The 26,346-nt window shown below is 47.3% G+C and overlaps 1 protein-coding gene across 1 annotated transcript in view; it reads right to left on the reverse strand.

Annotated features, from left to right (window-relative positions):
• svep1 (sushi, von Willebrand factor type A, EGF and pentraxin domain containing 1) overlaps positions 1 to 26,346 on the reverse strand; it is a 73,301-nt gene that overhangs the window by 2,346 nt on the left and 44,609 nt on the right. The window contains exons 19-47 of the mRNA XM_036551803.1: positions 26,075 to 26,236; positions 25,661 to 25,746; positions 24,785 to 24,881; positions 24,050 to 24,163; positions 23,286 to 23,399; positions 22,287 to 22,488; positions 21,708 to 21,865; positions 21,059 to 21,260; positions 20,556 to 20,731; positions 20,051 to 20,175; positions 19,623 to 19,746; positions 19,111 to 19,281; positions 18,111 to 18,284; positions 17,071 to 17,190; positions 16,631 to 16,807; positions 15,725 to 15,809; positions 14,774 to 14,965; positions 14,222 to 14,389; positions 13,343 to 14,015; positions 10,394 to 13,137; positions 9,631 to 9,859; positions 8,841 to 8,996; positions 8,133 to 8,196; positions 7,229 to 7,402; positions 6,790 to 6,966; positions 5,737 to 5,916; positions 3,404 to 3,574; positions 2,265 to 2,360; positions 1,175 to 1,270 (exon numbers count right to left, since the gene is read on the reverse strand). Of these exons, the coding sequence (XP_036407696.1) occupies positions 1,175 to 1,270; positions 2,265 to 2,360; positions 3,404 to 3,574; positions 5,737 to 5,916; positions 6,790 to 6,966; positions 7,229 to 7,402; positions 8,133 to 8,196; positions 8,841 to 8,996; positions 9,631 to 9,859; positions 10,394 to 13,137; positions 13,343 to 14,015; positions 14,222 to 14,389; positions 14,774 to 14,965; positions 15,725 to 15,809; positions 16,631 to 16,807; positions 17,071 to 17,190; positions 18,111 to 18,284; positions 19,111 to 19,281; positions 19,623 to 19,746; positions 20,051 to 20,175; positions 20,556 to 20,731; positions 21,059 to 21,260; positions 21,708 to 21,865; positions 22,287 to 22,488; positions 23,286 to 23,399; positions 24,050 to 24,163; positions 24,785 to 24,881; positions 25,661 to 25,746; positions 26,075 to 26,236 (7,407 nt within the window). The remainder of the gene's footprint in view (positions 1 to 1,174; positions 1,271 to 2,264; positions 2,361 to 3,403; positions 3,575 to 5,736; positions 5,917 to 6,789; positions 6,967 to 7,228; positions 7,403 to 8,132; positions 8,197 to 8,840; positions 8,997 to 9,630; positions 9,860 to 10,393; positions 13,138 to 13,342; positions 14,016 to 14,221; positions 14,390 to 14,773; positions 14,966 to 15,724; positions 15,810 to 16,630; positions 16,808 to 17,070; positions 17,191 to 18,110; positions 18,285 to 19,110; positions 19,282 to 19,622; positions 19,747 to 20,050; positions 20,176 to 20,555; positions 20,732 to 21,058; positions 21,261 to 21,707; positions 21,866 to 22,286; positions 22,489 to 23,285; positions 23,400 to 24,049; positions 24,164 to 24,784; positions 24,882 to 25,660; positions 25,747 to 26,074; positions 26,237 to 26,346) is intronic.

Here is a 26,346-nt window from a genome sequence, read left to right on the forward strand (position 1 = left end):
GTCTCACACGCTGCTGTACTTTGCATTACAAATTAGGGAACATTTTCTTACGATGTACCTTGACAGTGACCAGCAAAATTATGATTACATTCCTTAATCATAACAGACTAACAGTCATTTGCCATAAGAACTCATATTTGATCTTCACTGTGGGATCAAGAGCCAGAATCGATTGATTTTATGTTTCATCAAAAAAATAAAACAGTGCCTCTGAAACATCCAAAATTAAAATGAACTGTCCCTGGCATGTCACATCAACCACAACAAGCTTAAGAAGAGACCGAAGCAGAAGAAAGCTCACTCAGAGTAAATATTTGTTATAGATGTTTATTCTGCGGTCTCTTTCCTGTTAGAAGCTTTGCATTGGACCAAGGCACCAACAACGTCCACTGCTGTGAATAGGTGGTTGTTAGGGAGGGTTATGTCTGAGATAACAACGTTAACCAAACCCAGCGTGGGGTGGATCCCCAGGTCTGTTTTACCCACATCATAATAAAATGTGTCTGACAGCTTTATTTATCTGTTTACTCATTTGTCAGGCGTCCTAATGGAGAGCAAAGTTCCTATGGCATGATATGGCATGATAAACAAAAAAAAAAAAAATTTACTTCGCGTGTACTGTTTTGATTGGAGTATTTTTTTTGTGCTTTTTGTGTCTGGAGAATCATACAGTAGTTGTTTCAGACACCTCTCGGATCCCCCCCCCTCCTGACTGTCTTTCACTTCTGCAATATTTGATGCAAAATGGAGTATGGCAGGCTTTTCACCTCCTTGGGAAAGCCACACAGCACATTTATAAAAAGCCCGAGCCACAGAGAGCAGCTTTTTATCTTTCATTTGTCATCCCCATCTGGGCACAGTGAGATGAACATGCCGATGGAGATGTAGCATAGTGGTGAGGAGAAAGGCACGTAACCAAAAAGTTGCCAGTTCAATTCCCCACTGGGGTACTCCAGCTGTACCCTTGAGCAAGGTGCTTAACCCAGAAACACCTCAGTAAATATCCAGCTGTATGAATGGGTAACATGTTAAAAAAAACCTATGTAAGTTGCTCTGGATAAGACCATCTGCTAAATGCCAATGTAATGTAATGATACCGCTGCAAATAACTGGCTGAGGCAGTGTGTTTCTGTTCCCATGATGCCGAGGGCGCTGCACGCATGCACATATTTACCGCTGTGACACCGCGTTCCGCTCCATCCCTCAGGGCACTCGCACTGATACGGAGCCACGCAGCGGCCGCCATTCAGACACGGCAAAATGCAGATCGCTGGAATTCAGAGGCGGAGAGGAAAAAAACCCTTCAGAACAGCGGCGGCAGACATCGCCAGAGCCCCAACGCATTGGCTATGTGCTGTGTCACGCTGAGTTGGCCTGATCCCAAACGAGCATAAACACAGCATGACTCACTCAGGGAAGAGAAAATGAAAGAAAAAAAAAACGCTTTGAATGAGGCACTCTGTGGTTCCGTTGTTTTTCCTCAAATATTTGCATATTCCCAATTTGCATATTCCCAAAGATTTACGTTTTAAATGACCATCTTAGAAAGAGTGCTTAAAATCAGCAATTAAGCAATTAGGAAGTCTCAAATGATTGAGTCTGTTGCTAGACACAGAAGAAAACATACAAATCTTGGTATTCCCCTTAGTCACTGGGGAGACTCAGGGAAATGAAGCAATAAGCCGCAGAGGGCCTGTTGCCCAAATGTTGGTGTTGGTTGCCTGTAACTGGTGGGTTGCTGCGATTAATAATAACTCTCTGAGAGACATGTGACTGAAAATCACCAGCCATCCTGTTTCTCATGATGAGGAGATGGTGTGAGAGACAATGTACACCCATTTTTTGTTATTTCTACACAAGTGTTGCAATATTTCCTTGTCTAAGTTTATCTGCCACTTATGTTATCTATGTTATCTTTGAAACATTTATAAATAAATTAGGTACACCTACATCTATCTCACACAAACTGTGTGGTGGAGAGTAAATGGAGTTACTGCATATAGCAGCCCTGAAAGCCCAACTGATATCCCTCGCAGCAAATTACACAGCCTCTGTTTTGAAGACTCCATTAGGCAGGGAGAGACAGCGCTCACACTAGGTGCAGGCCTCCGCCTTAACCAAACAGAGGGCTTTGTGCGAGGTCAGTGGTGCTCCACCAGGCCACAAGCCCAGCAACCTCAACAGCAGCCTGGCTCCACACTGATAATGACACTGATACATGGGGCAGTTGGGTTTGGGGGGAAGGGGGGGGGGGTGTTACTTACGGTCCTCGCAGAGCCGGCCCATCCAGCCCTCCGGGCAGGAGCAAGTGTTGGGCCTCTGGCACACTCCTCCATTCTGACACTGGAGCCAGCACACCGCTGGAAGGAGCAAACACAGCACACAGTACCTCAGCCGTCTCCTGTCTAAACGCGGTGATAATCAGGTCTCTTGCATTTCAGCCCTCTTTGCGTCAAAATGATGTCCCCAATGTTAAATTTTACCTAAGACTTTTACCTCGTGCGGTCAGCCTGTAAAGTTAACCCATCTGATTGAATTCCCATGCATTCACGTTGTTAAAAACCATCTCCGAAGGGTGCAGAAGGGAAAGTAGGACAGTGAGCAGATCTGACAGGGGAGTCACTGAACACACAACAGGTCCTAGGTATATTCAGAAAGGTCTAACGAAGGCAAAGACTGGAAAATTAGAAGTCATAAAAGTTCATAAAAGGTTTCAATAATAACACTTCAGCATCAACACATAAAAGTGTGTACTGTGCAAAAGAGGGTTAAAGACAACTTCATACCCGTGAAAGTCAGGTGCGTTTAAATCCCTAGGGTACATTTAGCATGTGACAGCGACAAGAAAGCTGCCCTCTGAACATATGAAAGTGTCACGGCTTCGTCAGCTTCAAACAATAAGAAGGGGGAAAAAAAATAAACAAACAACCATGCTTTGATCATGCCTGACCATGCCACAGACTGCCATGCTTTACCGTGTGGACATCCATGTATGCGGGCCATAGAGAAGGGACACCTCCCTAGCAGTGTGCTGGAGGGACAACCCTGCACCATGAAGGCTGTGGGGTTCAGGATCCCCCCCCCACCCCCCCCCTCAGATCTTTATAACATCATTCAGAACTCTGAGGCAGCAAGGGAAGGTGGATCTCTAACCGTCACGAAGGAGCTGCTGGTCTGAAACAATGCTTTACTGGAGCATGCTTCACTCCACCATTCCTCGTTTAATTTTGTTTTACCTTTACACGCAAACCCACAACCGTCAGATGTCAGGATCGCCCACCACGCTGGAAGCCTACAGCAGCTGCTGGAGACGCCGTACGCCGAGGACAGTGGGAAAAGAGAGGCAGCAAGGGGGGTGGGCGCGCGCGCTGAGACGGGAGGAGGGGGGGGATTGGCTCTCTACCTTTGCATGTGGGAGGCGGGGTCCAGGTCCCGTTCTCCAGGCACACGCTTCTACTGGAGCCCTCCATGCTGTACCCTCCGAAGCACGAGTACACGGCCGTGTCCCCGAACTGGAAGACCGCCCCTCGCACCACTGCGTTGGCCACGTGGAGAGGGGGGCCGCAGGACACCCCTGCGCACAACCAACGGACAGGCTGCCTGATTAAACCCGGGCCCCCTCTGGTGCCCCCCCTCCCCCCCTAACGTCTGCGAGAGAGCGGCCTCGGCTCTTCACAGCGGCTCCATCAACCATTCGCACCTGAGCTTTGTGTGACATGAGGGTGAAGTGCATGACTTAACAGGACTTGAGCAAGCAGAAGTGCATCACTGTAAAAATTGGAGTTTTGGCCTTTTTTCTGGGGGAGGAGGCGGGGGAATTGGGGGGGGGCGCAAAAACAGAGGAGGACAGTGACTAGCACAACGTTTACTTGTCGTTGTGCTGCACAGGTGAGACTTGCACCTTGCTCTTTAAAAAGCTGACAACTATTTTCTTTTGTGTGTACATCTACATACCGTGTGCTGGAGTGGCTGTGGAATAGTCAGCTCAAAAACCAACACTTTGTCTAAAAGCAAGCAGCAGACTAACACAGCACAGTCATGCAGGTAGTGTTTCAACACACATCATGCACAACAGTGGGGGAAAACCTGTAACACATCGCACACAAATTTTCCCAGTATTTATTTTCCTATGAAGAACTGCACACAAGACGTCAAACGTGTTGTTTTTGAAAACCACAGATACACAGTTTGACAGTCAAAGATGGGAAAGCACAACAGGCAATGAGTCACCGCCATTAAGCATATTAAAGGAAAAGGCCAGAGGCTAATATAAGCCATGCAGAAACCACTGGGGTAACATTGCATGAACATGTCTCATAAGTATGACCCTGTTTAGTGGGATTGGTTCCATACGATCAAACTTTGAAAGGACTGTGTTATGCTATACTGTGTAACAGTGAAGGCAAAAATCAGGGGAAAAAACACTGAGCTGCTTTAGCAAATACACCAAATCATAAATGAGTAACATGTAAGCTACGGTATGTAAAAGCAAATTATAAATAAATAAATAAATAAATAAATAAATAGTGACCGTTTATAACATTTGATACATTATTATAGAATACTGTTCTGTTCTGGCCCAAAATATAAGGCAGGTGATTTTTCCAAACTGTATGTTTTAAAAATGCAACTGGCCCTAGACTCACTGCCAGGTCAAAACTTTCTGCCAGGTCAAGACCTTCCTACACTCACGCTCAGGCAAGCTGTCTGTAATCCTTCAATACACTCACAGACAGTCAACAGCTATTGTAAACACCACAAAACCGAAGGGCAAGACATGACTGGAGGGTTTAGCACATGTTGACAGCTTGGCGAATTAGAGGTGTCTGATGAAGATATTTGTTTTGATAAATGTTACAGCACTTAATTTTGACTAAAAATTTAAAATATGTAGATATGTTTGGTGGAATATTGCATGTTGGATGGCTCTCAGAGCAGAGAATAAAATAAGAGAAAACTTGTCTTGACAAGTGGCTCATTGGCAACGTTGGTGTCTGCAGACGGTTAGCGATTAGATGATTGTCCTGAAGGGTACTGCTTTGTTTTGGGCAGTAAAGGGCATTTTCACATTGACATAAACCTGAAAGCAGTCAAGAGATTTCAATTTTATTTCACTTTAACTGAATGGTGTACAACAATTTTCCATTCCCTTTCATCTTAATAGTACTGCCATCCTTGCGTCGGTTCAGTGGCTAGTCTCCCATACACCCCGCAGTTTAAAGCTTGCCAGTATGTTGTATTGAATGATATTCTGACTAACCCTAAAGTAATGCTAGGTTAATTCCTTATTCGTAGTATGTGATTGATGGTTTCTCTCTGAGGAATGGGGATTTCTTGAAAATTCTAACCACAATTCTCTCTGTGGCAGTTTATTAACACCTTCAGCAGAACTTTAGCTTTCTACCACCTGCTCTTGCTGAATTTTAGCTGCAGTGTTTCCTTTATCCTTTGGTTTTAACTGAGGAAACAGAGAGAAAGGTGGAAAGGGGGAAAAAAAAGAAATTGATAAACTACAACACATTCCAATGTCCAGGGAGTTGTTTTTTTAATGCAGCTGTTGGAGTTGCAACAATAAGATATCCATCCCAAGACTCCAACCCACAAAAGCTCTGGCCTCCAATCCAACGCCAGTAACCATTGCCACATTCAAGTAGAACGGGCCCACTGCAGTGTTGTCACCATTTTCCCTCTTCAGTGATTAGGTACTGTACAGGTGATTGGGGCCAATCTACTCACTCTCGCAAGCCGCACTGCTGGAGGTCCATGTCTGGTCACTCTTACAGGTGATGGTTGCAGCCCCCTGAGTCTGGTAGCCCTTCGGGCAGCTGACGGACACCATCTGGCCTACGAAGAAGGCTTCCTGAGTGACATTGCTGCTTGTCCTTGTCAGGCCTGGGGGTGGGGGGCAGGGCTTGGCTGTGGGAACAGGGTTGATTGGTGTTGGGTGTAGAAGGAGATCGGCCAGTCGAAAGAGATAATGAGGTGCGACTTGCACCAACTTGTACAATGAAGGAATAAAGCTCTGATGTAGAGACTAGAGTTTAGAGTACTTGACCTATGACAGGAGGGACAGGAATGCTGTTGTTCCACACAATGGACCTTATTTTCACTCCCTCTAGGAAACGCCAAACTGCATCTACAGGCTTTTGAAATACACTAGTGTTTTAATATTGTGAAATCACTGTAGAAACAACTTCACAGTGCCTGTGAAATTGCATGTTACAAAAAAAGCCAATCAAATCATGGTCTTTTTTCTGTGATTTACTTGCTTGGAAGATGCAGCAGGTATAGTTAATTGTTACAAGCCCAGCTCCTAAATCACTACACCAGCATCTGGTACTGCTATGGTGATTGTGTGTGGTTTTATTAGTTCCTTAGAGCTTGTGGTTTAAGATTGAGAAAACAGAAGTAGAGCAAAGTAGTCCTCCTTAGAGTTGTTTCCCATGTTTAAATGAAAAGTTGTCAGATGCATTTATTAAATTAATATAAACACACTCAGTGATTTCTTATTAGGGACATCTTATGATTATACCAACATAAATAGCAAATATTTCATTATTATTTCAAAGCAAGCTACAAGGAGGGTGCTTCATCAATCTAGCCATTTTATCTCTCAGATTCCTTATTCTTACCTCCAACAACCGCTGAAAGATTGCTCTGTAACAGGAGAAGAGACTACGAAGAACAGAGTGGTTGAACAAATTGAATATTAGGCTAAACATCACGCACTATATTTCTACAGCCAAACCAGCTGGACTCTACACTAACATAGCTTCATGAGAGACATACGTGCACAAGTGGGGAATGGGGAGCTCCAGGACCCATTGTCTAAGCAGAAGATGAAAGACTCCCCTTCCAGAGAGTAGCCCTTGTCACACTGGAATTCACCAGCGGCCCCAGTGGGCAAGTAGTGTTCCTCAAACTTCCCATTCAGTAACTTTCCAGGGGTTTCACAAGCCTGAACAGCTGAAAGAAGCAAGACACAGAAAAAGAGAGAACGATTTAGAGAGAGAAGGGGAAAGAAAAGGAGAATTGTTAATAATTGTAAATTATTAACAAAATTGTTAGAAATTAATATTTATACACTATATATTATAACTTGTTAATATAAATGTTTTTTTCTGACAAAAATTGATAAAAAAGCCACAGAACTGAGGATATTTTTCTAATATCTCATGTAATGTATCTACATATAAACTGTAAGGTCTCTGAGAGAGCGTTTATGTACCCTCACACACTGGTGCTGGCTGACTCCAGGTTCCATTAGTCAGGCAAGTAAGGTTCTGAGGGCCAACCAGATGGAGCCCAGACACGCACACGTAGCTCACTTTGCTTTGGTACGTTTCACCTGTTGCTGTAGCAACCGCATTTTCCACAGAAGGAGGTGGGCCACATGACACAGCTGAAAAAAAGCATTAGCACTTACATTAGCAGATGTAGCAGCAGAGTGATACCAGGGCAAATTGATTTGTGCTCTGCTATCAGGCTGATGCCTGAATGAAAATCTGCAAAGTCATGCTGTCTCTGTGCAGTGGTAGATTAATAATGTCTGATGGGTGGCTACAGTGGAGTTTGATCAGTTAAGAGCATATCCTTATATAGACAGGAGCAGAGCATGTGGTTTTACAAAGGGCGACTGACTCATAGATATGGTGATCTGTTGATACACTTGTTGAGGTTTTTCTTAAACACTTATACTGCACTCATACCTACATGTACATGCACACATACAGATACATACATACACATGCATGCATATGCACACACACATGCACACTCTACATTGTCTCATACACACACACACACTCTGCACTCTCACACACACATACATACATACACATGCACACTCTACATTGTCACACACACACACACACATTCTGCACTCTCACACACACACACATACATACACATGCACTCACACCCACACCAAACACACATACGTACGCACACACACACACACATACTTGCACCCACACACTGCACTCACATGCACATGCACACATACACACACACACACACACACACACATACTTGCACCCACACACTGCACTCACATGCACATGCACACATACACACACACACACACCAAACTGCCACACACACAGGGAGTGTGTTGTGAGTTACTCTCCTACCATTACACACAGGGTGCACGCCACTCCATGTTTTGTCTCCTTGGCAGATCTTCACAGAGTCACCCTGTGATGTACACACATGACGAAAGAGCATTTACCGTATCTACCGTACACTTCACAGTAAATAAAAACGAAATGAAGGGTGACTCCCTTCCTAAAGGTCATTATACATTCTCAGTTATAGTTCCGTGGAAAGTGCTTTATAGTTTCTTCAGAATGAAACAGTGGATCCCTGTGTGTTGGAGGCTGGGGAGGGCCGCTGCAGGAAACATTCTTGAGAGATGGTAAAGAGATACTGGAAAAGCTATTCATCAGACCTGTCAACTTCAAATGCCATCCTCCAAAAAACCTGGCACAGGTGTGACAGGTACAACTAACGATGTTCAGGGTTCAGTCCAAATTGTGTCTAATATGAGCAGAACCCTTGGGTGAGAAAATTTACAGGAATGCCTTCAATAAAGAACAGCTCTATAAGTGCACTGTGAGATATGCTACATTCTGAGCATTGTTAAGCACCACCAAAGAAGTGTGTTTGATAAATACATAAACAATTAGAGTATTACTTATTAATGCTTCTTCATTCATTTTCAAATCTAATGATAAAACAAACCATGTGCCATGTAGTTCCAACACACTTATACTACTACATATATTATTGAAACCCATGTATTTGTAACCCACCAGTAATATTTTATGTAGTAAAAGTACCTGTATTTTGAACCCAGGGAGGCACTTGTATATGACCACATCCCCGTAGTTATAGCTTTCCCCCTCAATGTTGCCATGGTGCAGGGGAAGGGGCATTCCACAGCTGACTGGCACACAGGAGTCAGAGGAAAACCCGGGAGACCAGCTGCCACCAGGCTACACAGAAAAACCGAAAAAAAAGTTACTCACAATACCTGCAGACGTAACGTATAACAACTCAAAGAGGCTTGCTGGCAGTTTGCTTATAAGCAGGTGACTTTAAATACATTTGCGTCTCTGGGCAGCGGTGTGGCATAGTGGTTAGGTGCTGGGCTGGTAATCAAAAGGTTGCTGGTTCAGTTACCCACTAGGGGAAGTGCTGCTGTACTCTTGGGCAAGGTGCTTCACCCACATTTACCGCAGTAAAATATCCAGCTGTGTAATTTAACAAAATCATAACCTGCATAATTTGCTCTGGATGAGAGCCCCTGCAAAATGACAGTACTGATTTAACATAGTCCCCCCCTTGCAGAGAGTAAATAAACAAACTGTTAACCAATGCATCAGTACTGTAAAAGACAAAAAATATTATTAATAATAATAATAATAATAACAATAATAGTCAAACATATAATGATCAAAAATCACATCTAACATCATGAACAGTGTCCATATGAGTCTGCATCCAAGGCACTGACTGGGACAAACAGCTATGATACATGCTGCTATGTGTATTACATGCCTGTGCCTGAGAACAGCAGGATTAAACACAACAGCCCAGTGTAGTCTACATAGGTCATAGGTCACTCGCCTGGCATTCAGACACCTCGGGCCCCTGCAGGTGATACCCCTGCTCGCAGGAGAGGGTGACGGTCCTGCCGGCGGGGCTGACCTCCTCCCCTGTGATGACAACGTGGGTGAGGTTGGCGGGCAGAGCGCAAGGCTGCGGCCTGCATCGGACTCTGTGGGGCGACCAGGTGCCGTCGCTCAGACAGCTCAGGGTGTCCGTCTGCGTCTCCAGCTCGAACCCTTTCAGACAGCTGCACGGAGACACCACGCCTTACTCAATCATGTCAGATTTACGGGAGAGAGAATTTCATACCTTTTCATGTAGAAAAAAAAACGTTCAACACTGCTTATGACAAGACTTTAAAAGTCTCTTGCCGAACATGCAGTGATACCTATCCATTAGGTCTACTGTGGTCCAACACCAATGATTTATAATGAATCTAAAACAACTGCAACTGCACATATATACAGTAATCATGCATAATTCAGTACATCACTGACACAGAGCCAGAGACAGATTTAACACGGCAGGCTGGGCCTTTTTGACTTTTCGCTAGCGGCAGGTCAGTGTCCTAAATTGTAGCCTCCTGTAGCTGGCTTCCACAGTGGACTAATCTTCTTCTGGTAAAGCCTGAAAAGGCTGTAATAGACTGGAACAGCTATATCCTTCCCTGCAGTCCACCTAACATTACATACATGTAGTGCAGATTCAGTGTTTAGCTGAGCTCATGTCCTACAGTCATGTGAACGTGTCAGTTCTGGATAGCTGCCACTGCTCTCTTTACCTGTACCGTACTTGGCTCCCAAACGTGAACGTGTCCCCGATGACCTGTGCATTTGGGACAGGTGGGGGCACTCCGCAGGACACCGGCTTGCACGTGGGACGTGGCTCGCTCCACCTGCCGCTCCCGGTACAGGTGAGGTGGGCATAGCCACTCATCTGGTAGCCAGGCCTACACCTGTAGGTGACCGTCTCGGGTGAAGTGGCGCTGCCCCCCTGCAGGACGGCGTTGGGCACCGCGGGGGGCGGGGCGGAGCACCTAGCCCTCCCGCAGACAGGCACGCCCGGGCTCCAGACTCCGCCCTTCTCGCAGGTGGCCTCTGATGGGCCTAACGTCCTGTACCCCTCATCACAGCGGAACCACACCTTGTCCCCGCAGGCGTGATCCCTGCCCAGCACCGCCCCGAACTTCAGGACGGGTGAGTCACAGACGCATGCCCGGCACTCGGGCACCGCCCCCACCCAGGTCCCTGCCGACGAGCAGCGCAGGAAAGGGTTACCCACCACCTGGTACCCTGGGAAGCACACATACTCCACCACGTCGTCGAAGTTAAAGCTGGTCCCGTTCAGGTAACCATGGCTGATGTCCTCTGGCGGGTCACAGGTGATGATCACGCAGCTTGGAGGCGGGGCGTCCCACAACCCGTCGCCCTGACACACCAGCTGGGACCTCCCGATTAGGGTGTAGCCCTCGTCACACACGTATGTCACTTCACTCTTGTAGCCAAAGTCTGACCCCTGGAGGTGGCCATTCAGGATGAGGGGGGGTCTGCCGCAGACAGCTGGTCGACACATAGGGCTCGTGTGGCTCCAATTCCCATTGGCCAGACACAAACTGCTAGCTGGCCCCTCCAGGACAAAGCCACTCTTGCAGCTATACAATACTTGTTTGTTGAAGGTGTAGTACTCCCCTTCCACTCTGACATCACCTGGGACTACTGGTGGCCCACAGGATACAGGCTCACACCAGGGTTTCTTGCTGTCCCACTGCCCATCATAAAGGCAGCTGCTGGTGTCACTGCCCTGCAGGAGAAATCCAGCATGGCACTCATAACGAATGACACTCAGATATGTGAAGGAATTCCCCAGGATCGTACCATTAGCAATTACCCCCGGGTCCCCGCAGGACACAGCCTTGCAGTAGGGGGCGGTGTCACTCCACTGCCTACCCGAAACACACTGCCGAATGGTTTGCCCCTCCAGTTCATAGCCCTCATCGCAGTTATACTGGACCAAGCTGCCCAGTGCTGTGTCTGAGAAAGTCACGGAGCCATGCTCGGGGCTGGCCGGAGGGTCACAGTCTGCAGGTAGGCACACAGGAGCAGTTCCATTCCACAACCCGTCCTCCTGGCAGACTAGCGCCGAGACCCCACTCAGCTCATACCCCATGTGACAGTGGTACACGATCAATGTGCCCTGCAGGAAGCTCAAGTCTGTCGACAATACCGCTTCACCCCCAGGCTTGGACGTCATCGAGAGGTGTAGATAAGCTCCGTCTGGTTCGCCACTGGGGTTTACAGTTTTAATGTACTCCCCAAAGTCAATGTGAGGGGGTAGGCCGCAGTCGGTGGGTACGCAGGTTGGGATCGAGCTGGACCACCCAGTCTCCTCGCAGGTCAAATGGTTATGGCCCACAAGCTGGAACCCGGGGAAGCAGCTGTAGAATATGGTCACCCCAAACTTGTAGTCCTGGCCTTCTACAAAGCCATTCTCAATGGGCTGTGGTGGGGTGCAGTAGATCTGCACGCAGACGGGGGTCTCTTTGTCCCACTCACCCGTTTCCAGGCAGTTCAGCGACTCGGACCCCTCCAGACGGAAACCTCGCCTGCAGGCGTAGGTGACCGTGTGCCTGAACTGCAGCCTGGAGTAGGACACCATCCCGTTGGGGATCTCCTTCGGCGCGGTACACTCGATGGGCTGGCACACCGGAACCCCTCCGATCCAGAGCCCGTTCTCCCCGCACAGCACCGTGGAGTTCCCCTCCAGGCTGTATCCCGGTTTGCAGCTGTAGATGGCAGTGCTGAGGTACAAGAGGCCCTGGACGTCCACTATGCCGTGCGGAATCTCCTCGGGCTGTGGGCACTCCACCGGGGTGCACTCTGGGAAGGGAGCGCTCCAGTGCCCATCCGCCTGACAGGTGACTGTGCTCCCCGACCTCAGCGTGAAGCCGTCCATGCAGGTGTAGGTCACCACGCTCCCGAAGTAGGAGGGCGTGACGGAGGGGTCCCCAAAGGGCACCTCGGGGGGCGACCCACAGAACACCTGCTTGCAGATGGGGAAGGTGTCATTCCACTCCTGAGCTGGGGTGCAGCGGAGGAACTGAGCACCGTGTAGGACGTAGCCATCCTCGCAAGAGAGCTGGATACTTCCAGAATCAGAGTCCAGGCTCTTAAGGACCAGGTGGTTCTCCTCCAAGGGGGGTTCAGGGCACTGGACAGGGGTGCACTGGGGGGTCCTGGACATGTCCCACTTGCCGTACTTCAGGCAGGTCCAGACGGCATCGCCCGTGAGCTCATACCCCTCGTCACAGACATACTCCACCTTCTGGCCCACCTCGAAGGTGGAGCCCTTGTAGTGGCCATGTGCAATGGTAGGAGGGGTATCACAGGTGAGGAGAACGCAGGTGGGTGGGTCTTCATTGGACCACTGGTGATTGGCCTGGCATACGCGCTCCGGCTTGCCCGTCAGGCGGAATCCCGGGTCACAGGCGTATGTCACCTTGCTGTTGAACACGAAGCGGCTTTTGGTCTGTGGGCCACAACACACAATATGTTTAAATAAACAAAACAAAAAAGTAGTGTTTAGTACAAAAAAGACCTATGAACTCACTGCTTTTCAAGACTTTGCCTATGCCTGTGTAAATTTGCTTTGGAATGGTTGTGGTTCAGAGCTAACATTATGCCTGCAGAACACGTTTTCATGGGGGTTGTGATGCTAGCTAGCACACTGTTACCTTGATGAAGCCGTTCTTAAGCAGAGGAGGACTAGGGCAGGGCACAGGCTGGCAGGATGGAAGGACCCCGCCCCACTCCCCGTCGGCCTTGCAGGTCCTCCTCTTTTCCCCTTGGATCAGAAAGCCCTTGTCGCAGCTGTAGGCTATCACCGCGCCAAAGCTGTAGTTAGTCCCACTGACGTACCCGTTCTCAATGCTCACAGGCTTGGCGCAACGCACGGGGACACACCCGATGCCGAAGGGCGAGGGTACCCACTCCCCTCCCATGATGCACTTGAGGATCGCCGTGGTGTTGAGCATGAACCCTTCCTCACACTTGTAGCTGACCTCGGTGTTGCTGCTGTACTTGGGCTTGTTGATGGAGTCCAGGATGGCGTGGGGAAGGTCAGGCGGGCGCTGGCAGAAATTTGCGATGCAGCGGGGTGCCTCCTGGCCCTCGGGCGGCACCCACATGCCCTGGGAGTTGCAGAGGACCTTGGAGTTGTTGGCCGCGCTGTAGCCATCGGCGCAGAAGTAGATGGCGGTGTCCCCAAACAGCTGATGGCCCGCCTCTGGGAAGGCGTGGTCGATGGGAGGAGGCGGGCCGCAGGAGCGGGGCACACACTGGGCGGAGCTCTGGCTCCACTTGCCGCTTGACAGGCACTCCCTGGTCTCCGGTCCGATCAAAGTGTACCTGCAGCAAGAGGTGGAGGCCAACAGTGCCTGGTCATTCACTTGACAGTTAGCGTTCCTCCAACATCAAAAGAGAAAGCCATATGGTTCAGCGTATACAGCGAGCACACCTGCTCTCAGACTGTTTTCTGCTCCTACCCTAATTTTCATTCAAGCTCCTTCAAGTTAAGAGAGACATCAGTACAGAGGCGAAGGAGGAACAGTTACCCTTCTTTGCACACGTAGTGCACCTGGCTGCCCAGGGTGAAGTTGACGCCGACCGTCACGGCGTCCCTCAGGGCAGGGGGGTCTCCGCAACTAACTGTGGCGCACAGGGGGATGGGGTCGCTCCACTGCCCCGACGCCTCGCAAGACACCTTTGCAGGACCCTGCAATCTTAAAGCTAGCGTCTCATTACATGTTACATCCACACAATGCACTGTTACTGAAGCCATCTGCGGTAATGTGTGGCCACAGCGCATTACATGGGAGTGAGTAACACCTGAACAGCATGCCTGCTAGACAGAATGCCCACATTCAAAAAGCATACGCAGTCTATAGTAAAAACATACACAGTATATGTAGTCAGTTTATGTGTATTTAAGGCAGTAACAGTGATGAAGTGCATTGTGGCAATGGTTATGAAAAACTATGCTATGTGTCGAAACATAACATAAAGAAAAACTGCAAAAAAATAAGATCTTTAAAGCTTTCCTTAGCATATTTTAGAAGGGTCACATATAACCTTACAGGACATTTCACAGGTGAGAGTGTTCTTACCTGTACCCCTCTCTGCAGGTGTACGTGGCAATAGACAGGTAGGTTTTCCCAGTGACGGTGACATCCGCATTCTCTACGAATGGGGGCTCGTTGCATGTAACAGCCTCACAGACAGGGGGCACTCTGCTCCACTTCAGGCTAGCCAGACACTGGATATCTGCTGAACCCCGCAGGACAAACCCTTTCTTGCAGCTGGAGAGGGAGTAAGAGCCGTTCTCAACAACCAAAAATACTGAGTGAAGACAGCAGTTTGATACCATTAGGCTCAATTATATTGAAAACCATGAGAATGCTTGAGAGGATAAGCTTTAATAAGGGTAGATTCTCTGCTCATATTCTTGCCCGCTCAATTATGGTATGTTTGAACACTAGACAATGTTCCATTAGATACGAGCTCAAATTGAACACTTTTTTGGACGTGTACTTATTCTTGGAATAGTTACCGAATTGTCTAACTGGAAGGTTACCTAATGTGATACATTTAAACTGTTATGATGTGAATAGCCCATCCACCACATCTGTGTTTTAGTTTAGGCTTTTAATTCAGTTCTGTAAATCATGTTGTTCACTCGTAACGAAAAGGTTGCTGGTTCGATTCCCCGCTGAGGCACTGCTGCTGTACCCTTGGGCAAGGCACTTCACCTGGAATTGCCTCAGTAAATTTCCAGTTGTATAAATGGATAACGTGAAAAAATTGTAACCTATGTAAGTCGCTCTGGATAAGACTGTCTGCTAAATGACAGCACTGTAATAAAATGTTATATGAAAGCAGTGCATAATAGGCAGATAGAGAATGCATTTTTTTTTTGACTTTTAGATACATTTTCTGAATGTTGAAAACAACACTTTGATCCTACAGAAACCGCACCAATGCCTCAGGGCGCTGCCTCTTTTACATGTGTCGGTCACAGGAGACAGTGACATGCTTTTTGAAATGTCTGACCGCGATACCTGAAAGTCACCTTGCTTCCGAAAGTGAAGTTCGTCCCTTTCATGAGTCCGTTTTCCGGGATGGCCGGCCTTCGACAGGACAGCGCTGCGGGACAGACCGTGAGGCAAAGGGAATCACCGTCAAACCACGCACATTTACTCACGGTATTTACTCCTCAGTTAGGCAGCGCGGGCACACAACGGCTGCCCCCGTCTCACACCTGAGACCCTGCCGGGCTTAAACCGCTGCTCTACACCGCCCCACCGCAGTCAAACAACCGAGCGCGTGGACCGGAGCCAGTGTTTGCTGTATACACGGGGGATTTCAGATTGCAGTTCCTGCAGAAAATCGAAATGTTCCAGAACCGCGGCGAACAAAGCAGCAGCTGCCTATATAATTGGCCGTCACTGTTCCAGAGGGTCGCTGACCTGGTTGGGAGTGACACCTATGCGAAACCGCGCTGCCTGTGCACAAATCGAGTGCCGTTCGATTAATCCATTCGCAAGCACGTAAATAAGAGAGCCGGGTTTGTCTGGATCAAAACAAGCCGTTTGCCGCTCTGTACGTTAAAAAACCTCTGACTTCAACACCCAATATGTGTATTATAGAGTTACCTCTACTGTAACCTGCTGTCTTATAAGGTTAGATGTCTTGTTAATAAAGAGCCATTCCCCAATACACACCAAGCAGACAGGTGACGGGTACTTTTGGTATGTCTCAGGTGGGGAGTACAACCACAATAATCTGGTGTCAGAAAATTTTATGATAAAGCTAATGAACTGGTTCCTGTTTTGAAGACTTGGGGTCTCTTGGGCCAAGTTTGAGAGAAATTTATCATACTATGTTAATAATCATTGGTACTTGTTACAATTGAATCAGATCACATGTGCTAACACAACTGAGAGAGAGTTAAAACACTCTTTTACCTCTGCAGTATGGGAAAGGGTGATCCCAGTTTCCCGACTCTAGGCATGTGATCTCAGCCCAACCAATCAGCTCGTAGCCCTCCTCACAGGTGAAGACCACTTCACTTCCCATAATAAAGATGCTTCCATCCCGATAGCCGAATTCTGGGGACCCCGGGTCTTTACATTTCACCGGTTCTGATCCACAACAAAAAAGAGAAGGAGACATATTCACCCAACCTGTCTTGGGTGAAAGCAGTCCAATAGGCTGTGGACCATAACCATTTTAAACATCCTAATTGATTGACCTTCCACCCTTAAACTTATGTAGACAGGGCTTCAACCTTTCACATTTAAGAAAGTGCACTGCCGCTTTCTGATGTATTTCAGCCTGAACAACAACTACAACAACAATAATAATAGTAATAATAATAATAACACAGGTGAATGGTGACTCTCACCTGTGCAGTTCTTTCCATCACCACTATAGGGTGGTACACAGGTGCAGGTGTAGGAGCCGTCTGTGTTGTGGCAGCTGGCGTGGGTGTCACAGTCTGAGCCGAGGGCACACTCATCCACATCTGCACAACACACACACGGTTCACGGCATTGCAAAGTGCTTGGTGTCGCTCAATCCATCAATTTTATTTTAAAATAGTGCACTTCACACCAAGGTGCTCCAGGGTGCTGTAGACAGTTCAGAATTACAACACATTGGAAGAGAATTCAACAATCACGTAGCATAACAACTAAAAGACCTTTGTCTAGCTGACTTGAGATTATAATTAGGAATCAGCAATATTAATATTGCTTAATATTGATCACTTCACACTTATCTCAAAGTAAATCTTTTATTCATTATTGAATACAGTACATCTGTTGAAGGAAGTTTGCTGTGGTTTTCCCCGCTTTCTTGATCTGAAGTGAAACCTATCTCAATGCCTAAGCCTTAACCAAAAGTACACAGGACCTCATAGTGCAGCACACCTTTAAACGACAACCAGCAATGTTCTGTCTAAACAGAATCACCTTAGGCTGAAAGACACACGTGGGGACACGCAATGATGCACCAAGGTCCGAGTCCACAGGCTGTGCCCCTACTGAAACTGAGACAAATGGCAAGGTGCCTCATACCAATCAGCCAAAGCTACAGACTTATTATTACTGGTCTTGTGGTTTCTGATCTTCCCCACGCATTGTTGCTGGGCCATGTTTCTTCTTCTCTTGTTTCAGCCATTCCGGGAAAGGTGACGTTCTGTAAGGTGAAACCACTGCAGGCTCGCTTTGCATGTGCTACCAAGCACACAGACACAGTAGCGCTGTGTAGTACAGTATTTTGTTTGTGGAAGCATTCAGAGTTTTATTCATTAAAACGCAGGCTCTTTGAACCCTTAGACAGCGAGGTGCACACTTGCGCCATCTGGTGGAGACAATGCTGCACCCCCCCAGATAAAGGATCCTGAAGCAGGATAATGTGTCTGCCGAAGACGTCAGTGCGTACCGAGACAGGCCGGAGGGTTCCCGCTCCAGACCCCGCTGTTGGCGCACAGCACCTTGGCGTCCCCCAGCAGGTAGAAGCCGGAATTACACTGGTACGTCACGGAGCTGCCGGCGTGGAAATCGGTGCCAGCGTACAGGCCGTGTTCCAGGGGCGGGGGAGGCCCACAGCTCACCTCTGCAAAACATCAGCATTGTAATATTTGTAGGTGGTGGGGGGCTATGTTGCAGGTGAGGCTGTGTGCTACTCCAAATAAACCTTCAGGGAGAAGGTTTGCCTTAAGCACACAGAAGGTACAGAGCAGCCAGAGCAACCCTCTTCCCTCAACAACTCTTTCGACAGCATTCAACTATCCCAGAACATCAACATCAAGGCAAAACTAATCAACAACATCCTCTCAGGATAACAGCTCTTTTAACTCGTTTAACAAGAGATAACGTTATAAAGTTTTAACTCCTACAGCATCATCAGAGTTGCCATGAGATTTCATCTACCCAGTTATACCGGTATATTGGTAATATCTTTCATCTGAGCAAAAGAGCAATTCACAGGATGATTTCGATGGTAATTAAAATGTCCACTTTTTGTCTAGTAACAAAAAGTAATGTAATTAATTTCAGATGATTTCAGAGGTAAAACCTTGTTCTTTGTTCCTTACTCCCACATTTAAAAGAGACAGTATGAACAACTGATATGCTGCAAATATGTCCACCAGCTGTGCAAATTGTCTCTTTGTATATGGTTTTCCCAGATCTCCTAAACAGCACCATTACCAAAAATTATTCATGTAAAACACAATTTAATAATAATAATAATGTTAAACATTAATAATATAGCATGAATAATTTTAGTTATTAATTATTTATGATTTATTAAGCATCTACAAGGGCACTGTACTGTAATGGATTATCATTATCACTGTCTGATTGAGTCGGGGTGTGGAGAAGGCCTTCCCCTGTTTCCCCCCGCCCCTCTCTGCTTCTCCTGTCTTTTGGTTACTTACTGTCACAACGGGGCAAAGGGTGGCTCCACGCTCCCATGTTGAGGCACTTCTGCACTGACTCCCCCACCAGGTCGAACCCAGGATCGCAGTACAGCTGCACCTGGGAGCCAGGGCTCACCGCAGTGCTGGAGGCATGCAGGTGGGGGACACTATTCTCCAGCAGGGGGCAGTCTGACAGACAGACAGGCATAAAGCCATCGTTACGTTTTAAGATTTAACATTGTTCATTTATTGAGCTGAACACCTATTGCAAGGTTCTTTTGAGTCCATAATGTATAGATCAGATTTCAGTTATACCTCATTTGACATGTCGGTTTTTCATTTGATATCTAGCATCCCATTTACATGTCATGACCCAGGTATTGTGCAGTAAGGGCCTTGTCTGCAATACAAATATAAACGCACCGCCTTCAGCTTTAAAGCCCAATGCCCTAATGATTACTGCATGGTGCTGTTCATAAGCATCAGAGCTAAAGTATAGTGATACAGTATGACCATGACGTGGCACCTACCAGCACAGAATATGCTCTTTTCTGAGATCTTCACTCTTCCCATAGCCCCTCGGAGGAAGTCTGGCCAGGCGAATACGTTGCCTCGGAAAATGTCCTTTGGACAGCTAGTGGCTAACGCTTTGATCTAAACAAAAAGACAATGGAGAGATTTTTTTTCCAGTGACAGGGTGAATCTTCATTAACCCCTTAATGGGTGGAGCTACCAGTCCTTGACTATAACCAAAAGACATTGCTCTACCTAACAAAACACAGTTCAGGTTCCAGGGAACAAACAGACAGCTTTCCCTGCTTGGCCCTGACCAGGATACTGCTTCAGTGTAAAGAATGAGGTTTGTCTGCACTCTCCACTTCTGTTTGCCATGGTGTAATGCGACTGCACAGGGAGATTAATCAGTCTCAGGACACAGGACTTTTTCCTCCAGATTTACTTGCTGAGGGGTGAGAACGTAGTTCCAGATGTTGAGCTGGCTGATGGATCCCACGAAGGACTCCACGGGGTTGAAGCCCTCACCCTTCTGGTCCTGGTCCTGCCCCAGAACCAGCGCCCCTCCCCCTGCAGAGATAAAAACGTTACAGACAAGGCCCCCTCTATAGGTTAACAGTCACCACCAACCATATCTTCAACCAGCAAAGAAGAGGTCAAACATTACCCAAGACACCCCTGTGCACCTGTGCTGACAACACACAATGACCACAAGTGACAAACACTTACATTACATTCATTTAGCAGATGCCCTTATCAAGAGCAACAGCACAAACCACAGATCAGTATAACAATAACATACAAGAATGTATTTGATTTAATGAGAATCAAAAACAGCGCTAACACTCAGCGCCCTGCTCTGTGGTGAGTGGTTCGGGAGCAAGAAGCAACAAGCTTTCTGGTATGAGGAAAAACTGGTAAAGAACGTTCTGCCTAACGCAGCACTAAACCTTGGATAGTGGTGCCAACCGACAAGCCTTTCCCTCCGTCCGAGAGGTTCCCGTCGATGTAGACCCTCCAGTCCCCATCCGAGCTCCTCCAGGTCACGCCGATGTGGTGCCAGCGCCCGTTGTTGACCGCCGGGCAGTCCGTGATCCGCTCCTTCCCGTTCACGTACACGACCCATCTGAGCAGACATGCAAGAACCCGAGACGACGATTACGTGTGTGTGTGTGTGTGTCCTACAGGACTATATCAAACAATGACTGAACAGGATTTCTTTCCAAGAGGCGGCAGAATTAGCGGCTAGCCATTTTAGTGGAGACCATAGACCTTAGATTTGCACTGCCTAACTTCTACCTTTTACCGTCTTACATTGCCTGCAGTTTGCATTTCATTTGATTGCTAAGGTCATAGCAATCTGATCATACTTTGCACCATTAGAGGAGCAGAAAACATGAAAGTGAATGCCAATGGAAAAGAGGAAGTAGAGAAGAAATCAGCGGGGATTTACCCGTTGTAGTCGACCAGCAGGAAGGCATTGTCACTTCCTCCCTCCACAGCGTAAGAAATGGGCGTGCCGTAGTTGGTGGTGTCAGACGACTTCATCCAGAAGGTGCTGGTGATCTCCGTGAGGGAGGGCATGACGCCATCCATCATGACGAAACCGTGAATACCGGACACCTCAAAGTCCAGGTTGAATGAGGAGGACATCTCTGAGGAGCATGAACACATTAACCAACAGCACAACCACACAGGAGAAATCAGCTTCAGGCAAACAGAACCACACCTTTCAGGTAAATAACACTGTCACACATGGTCAATCAGCCTTAGCTAATTAGCACAATCACACAAGAGCAACCAGCCCTGGAAAAATGACAGCATGTGTCCTTATTCAACACTGCCTCAACACTCAACACTTAGGGAGACCAGGACTTTGGCAGAGTGATGCTGGATCAAAGATCTGTCTCAGTGGGGGATTAATATTTCAATTTGTAGCACAAAGAAATGTGCGTATAATTGACTAGGATGAGGTCCCCCTGATACGGCTCTTCTCGGTGAAAATCATTTGGTTCCAATCCCACTCTCTGAAGCGGTACCAAATCTGACCATTCCGAATCGGTGACTCCACCTTCCACTCTCTGTTGCTTTGGTGTTTATACCTGTCTCACACCTGGTTCCGTTGAACCCAGGAGGGCACCTGCAGGTGAAGAAGCCCCGGCCGTCCTCGCAGGTGGCTCCATGGAGACAGGGGCTGGAGATACACTCATTCACATCCATCTCACACAGCCGTCCTGTGTAACCGCTGAGACACCGGCACCTGTGGCACATGGACATTTACATGCATACAGCACATACCATATATACATGCTCACATGTATATACATATGTGTGTATGTGTGTGTGTGTGTGTGTGTGTGTGTGTGCGTGTGCAACAGCAGCACCTTACATAAATTATGATTTTACGTACATAATTCCATTTGTGTTATTTCACAGCTTTGTGAATACTAAACATAAAGAAAGAAAGGTGTGTCCAAATATTTGACTGGTACTGTATCAAAAATAATAAAAAATACATAATTCATTATATTACTGTTATTTTACCTAAGAGGTGTCAGGTATCTAAAAGCGTCTAAAACCATACCACATATTTAACCTGTTAGGGTCAGGACTGTTACATTTGAGATGAATGGATCTTATTATAATACTGCAATGGTTGATTGGCCGAGGTGAATGCTCACGTAAAGCTGTTGATGCCATCTGAACAGATTCCTCCATTCAGGCAGGGGGCGCTGAGGCACTCGTTTATGTCGATCTCGCAGCTATCCCCGATGAAGCCCTGAGCGCAGGTGCAGGAATACCCTCCCGTCAGGTCCTCACACACCCCCTTGTGTTGACACGGGTTCGACAGACACTCGTCAATCTCCAGCTCACAGTGCACGCCTTTCAGGGGTAAAACAAAGCAGAAAAAGCAAAAAAGGCATCATCAGCAATGCTCTGGTGAGGTTAGTGTAACACAGTCCTGTGAGAATGTGCGGCTGAGTTTCTGATTGGTTATTCAGCATTTGACATTTGACCACTGCAGAACAGGAAAGCATGCCAGTCTGGAAATGGTGAGATATTCCAAAGCAGAGCAAAAGACTGTATTATGCTGCCCATAATACAATCGAAAACTGAAAATATACATTACAACCTGACTAATTCTTGTGCTTTTGATTTACAGGCTTTTAATTTTCAATATGCCACTTAAAGGTGCGTGTGCATTGAATCGAGGTTTTTCAAAGGAAATGGTGCATTGAAAGAACAGAGTGACATCCTCCAGACACATGATGTTTGACGTGTTTGATGTGAATAGGTTTTAGAACCGCATTCTGCTCACTACTGACACCCAAAGGAAAAACTATCTAAGTGGTCTAAACTTAAAGATCGACAACACAGGGCTAGCTCTAACCATTATGGCATCAGTGAAGCCATTTTACCTGTCACTGTGAACCATTTCTTTTTTGCAACAACGCGGTGCAGATGCACATTTACCATGTGCCTTCTCTGATCTTTAAATAATACTGATGGCTCATCCAATTCACTAAGCCCACTGTGTCATCCCCATTCACATAATACATAGATCAGTGAACCTGTGCAGCTTCTGCACATCGGTGATCTGAAAATTTTTTAAAAAATGAAACATCTACAAATGACCGTGAGCTGGTCACCCAGCTGCAGGTGCATGCCAGGCCTCTCACCTGTGTAGCCGTCGGGGCAGTTGCAGCTGAACTGGTTGACCTCGTCCACGCAGACGCCATCATTCAAACAGGGGCTGGAGCTGCACTCGTTCACCTCCACCTCACACAGGTTGCCTTAGGAAGGACTCATCGATCAATACTGATGCCAACAGGTGGACAAAGACAGGGCCGTCTACACAGCTGCCAGTAAGGCTGAAGGATGAAGGTGCACCAGAGCATACCGCCACGCAAACGTATGGCAAAGCAGAAGACATCCATCTTTTACTGGGTTTTACAGGCATGTTTCTCTCCGTTAACAGTACAGGGCTGGTGCACAGGTCAAAGAACCATTATCTCTTGAGGTATAATATTCAAATACGTGTCATGCGTATCTAAGATAAGATATCTTAAGATCTATCTATCAATCCAAAAAGGAAATTGCTTTGCCAAGAATCAAGCATGTGGGAAAACGAAAGCACACAGCATAAAACAATAGAACAATAAAAAAAATGCAGGTAGCATGTATTCATACACATAAGAGTAAATTAAAGTGCTACACCAATAAGATAACATGTTGAAAAATTGCAATAAGTGAGCTTATTGCACATGTATAGTTATTAAACCTAAGAGGTTGCACAATGAACTGATCTGAAAATCTGAAGATCTGAAACTTTTATCTACCTTTTTCTACCAATCTACCTATGTCACTTACAGTTTGTCAGTGTCACAAAAGTAGATCAGGAGGCACCGTGCAGGGAGAACAAGTGGCTGTATTTATGACGTACCCACGTAGCCAGGCTGGCACTTGCACAGGAACTTCCCGATGCCATCCTTACAGAGACCGCCGTTCTGGCACGGAGTCGACTCGCATTCATCAATGTCACTCTCGCATTTCGATCCTGCGGGGAGAGGGACAGGTGGGGGGGTTACCGAGATGCTGATCCCAGTACAGCTCAGTCCAGCGCTAAATAACAGACCCGCCCTGCTGGGCTGGGACAGGGCTGTCACATTCAGCGCCTGAGAGAGCGCTGAATGTAGTGGACCCATTTAAATCCTGGATAGAATATGCTGGCAGAAATGTATTGCTAGGTACCATAGCAGCATAAACATGTGTAACAGCCACGAGCATCATGGCCAGTTCAACGTGGTGTTCAATAGCAGCAGAGCTCGTCACTGAAAGGTTGCTGGTTTGATTCCCCGCTGGGACATTGCTGCTGTACCCTTAGACAAGGTACTTAACCTACAATTTGCCCAGTAAATGTCCAGCTGTATAAATGGACAGCATGTAAAAACTGTAACCTACTGTATGTGAGTCACTCTGGATAAGAAAATCTGCTAAATAATGTAATGCAATGTAACATATCTGAGCTCCCAACCACAGAGTCATCTATTAGCCAATCAGTATCAGTGTGAATCAGGATGGCAGCAGGTAAAAGCAAAGGGTGTGGCGACGTGAACATTGCACATCGGCGGTCACGGAGACAGCGGGACGGTGGGGTGTGAACTGAGCTCCACCACACCTGTGAATCCCGGGAGGCAGGAACACAAATAACCCGCCCCCACCTCTTCGCACGTCCCTCTGTTCTGGCAGGGATTGAGGAAGCACTCGTGGAACACCTGAGGAGGAACAGAGGAAGGGGGAGGGAAGGGAGTTACTGCCAACACTGTACTCACAGCTTACTCAACACTTACTCACTGCAGCCACCCACGCGACAACAGGCACAGGTGTCTCTCCTCTCATACCTATTACATGACTCCATTACATGAACTCATTCTTGTGTTACAACCACTGATGAAGGGAAATATGTAACAGTAATCAAGGCAAAATTTAACTAAACGTTAAAACAGAATTTGGACTGAACCCTGGGGTAAGAAGTGCGATAATCAGGTACCTCAAGGTTTTTATTTTTGGCAAAAAAAAAACAAAACGAAACTACTACTGTTGCAATAGTTGTGGCAACAGTGGTAGTTTCTTTTTGTTCTTTTTTTCATAGCCCTTTGTATGGAAATTTACCTGTCATTCACAACCTTCTGCCCACACACATGAGAGAAAGCCCTCACAAGGGCCTGTGGTACTAAAAATTCACACTGAGCTTGCAAAACAAGAACTGCACCACTGAAAGCAATCACAAAATGTCAAATTATGGACAAAATTACCAACACACAGGATCCGGACCAGCTCTGCACATTGCAGCGGCAGAGACCAGGCAGAAGGCCACTCACAGATGAGAGCTCTGCGCTGCTCACTGCCACGCATATTAGTCTTCATTACAGTCCTGTCACAAAGACGCAGGCGGGCAGCAGAGACCATCCATCATCTGAGAGAGACGCCGGACTGCCGGAGGGGGATGAGTGTCCAGGTACACAGCTGCGAGGACAGGCGCTGGTTAACTCACCTGGCTGCTGGCCTGGTAGTCCTCCCGGATGACTTCTGGGGCCGTGGTCACGCTCTCCTCCTTGGGCAGGAAACTGGAGCCGAAGCCTGTGGAGAGGGAGAGGACATGAGGAACATGGGAAGAATGCTCCGAGAACGTTCAGAAAACCTGGTCTCTGAGAAGGTGGTGGACAGCATTGTGACCGAACGTCAGGCACGATTTTAGATCTACCTGCTGCGCAAAAACATTTAAGCCACTGCAGACAGGGGAGACTTTTTAGGCAATGTTCAGAGGCCTTTGTAAAAATGTGAATAAAGTTAAGAGCACGTGCTCATAATTCTTCTAATCCATTAATTAATTTGTTTGCGGCCAGTGAAGGAGGAGTTCAGTTCTGAGTGCATGCCCGTTTTTGGATTGGCAGGCTGTGGACCTCACTGGAGCAGTGCTGGATGCTGGTTGCCCCGGTGATGGTGGTGGTCCCGTAGAAAGGGCAGGACAGGCAGAAGGAGCGGCCTTCCTCAGGCTGGTAGTAGTCCCGTGGGCAGGGGTAGCATGGCAACAGCCCTGTGCGGGAGAAGTGTCCGGCCGAGCACGGCACTGCGGGGAGATCATTTTTCACACCATGACCATCATTATTATCATTATGATTATTATTATTATTACTGCTTACTTTATTCTGTTCTATTCTGACTTTTTTGTGCTTCGAT

The sequence above is a fragment of the Megalops cyprinoides genome, chromosome 18 (genome assembly GCF_013368585.1).
Source record: "Megalops cyprinoides isolate fMegCyp1 chromosome 18, fMegCyp1.pri, whole genome shotgun sequence".
NCBI lineage: Eukaryota > Metazoa > Chordata > Actinopteri > Elopiformes > Megalopidae > Megalops > Megalops cyprinoides.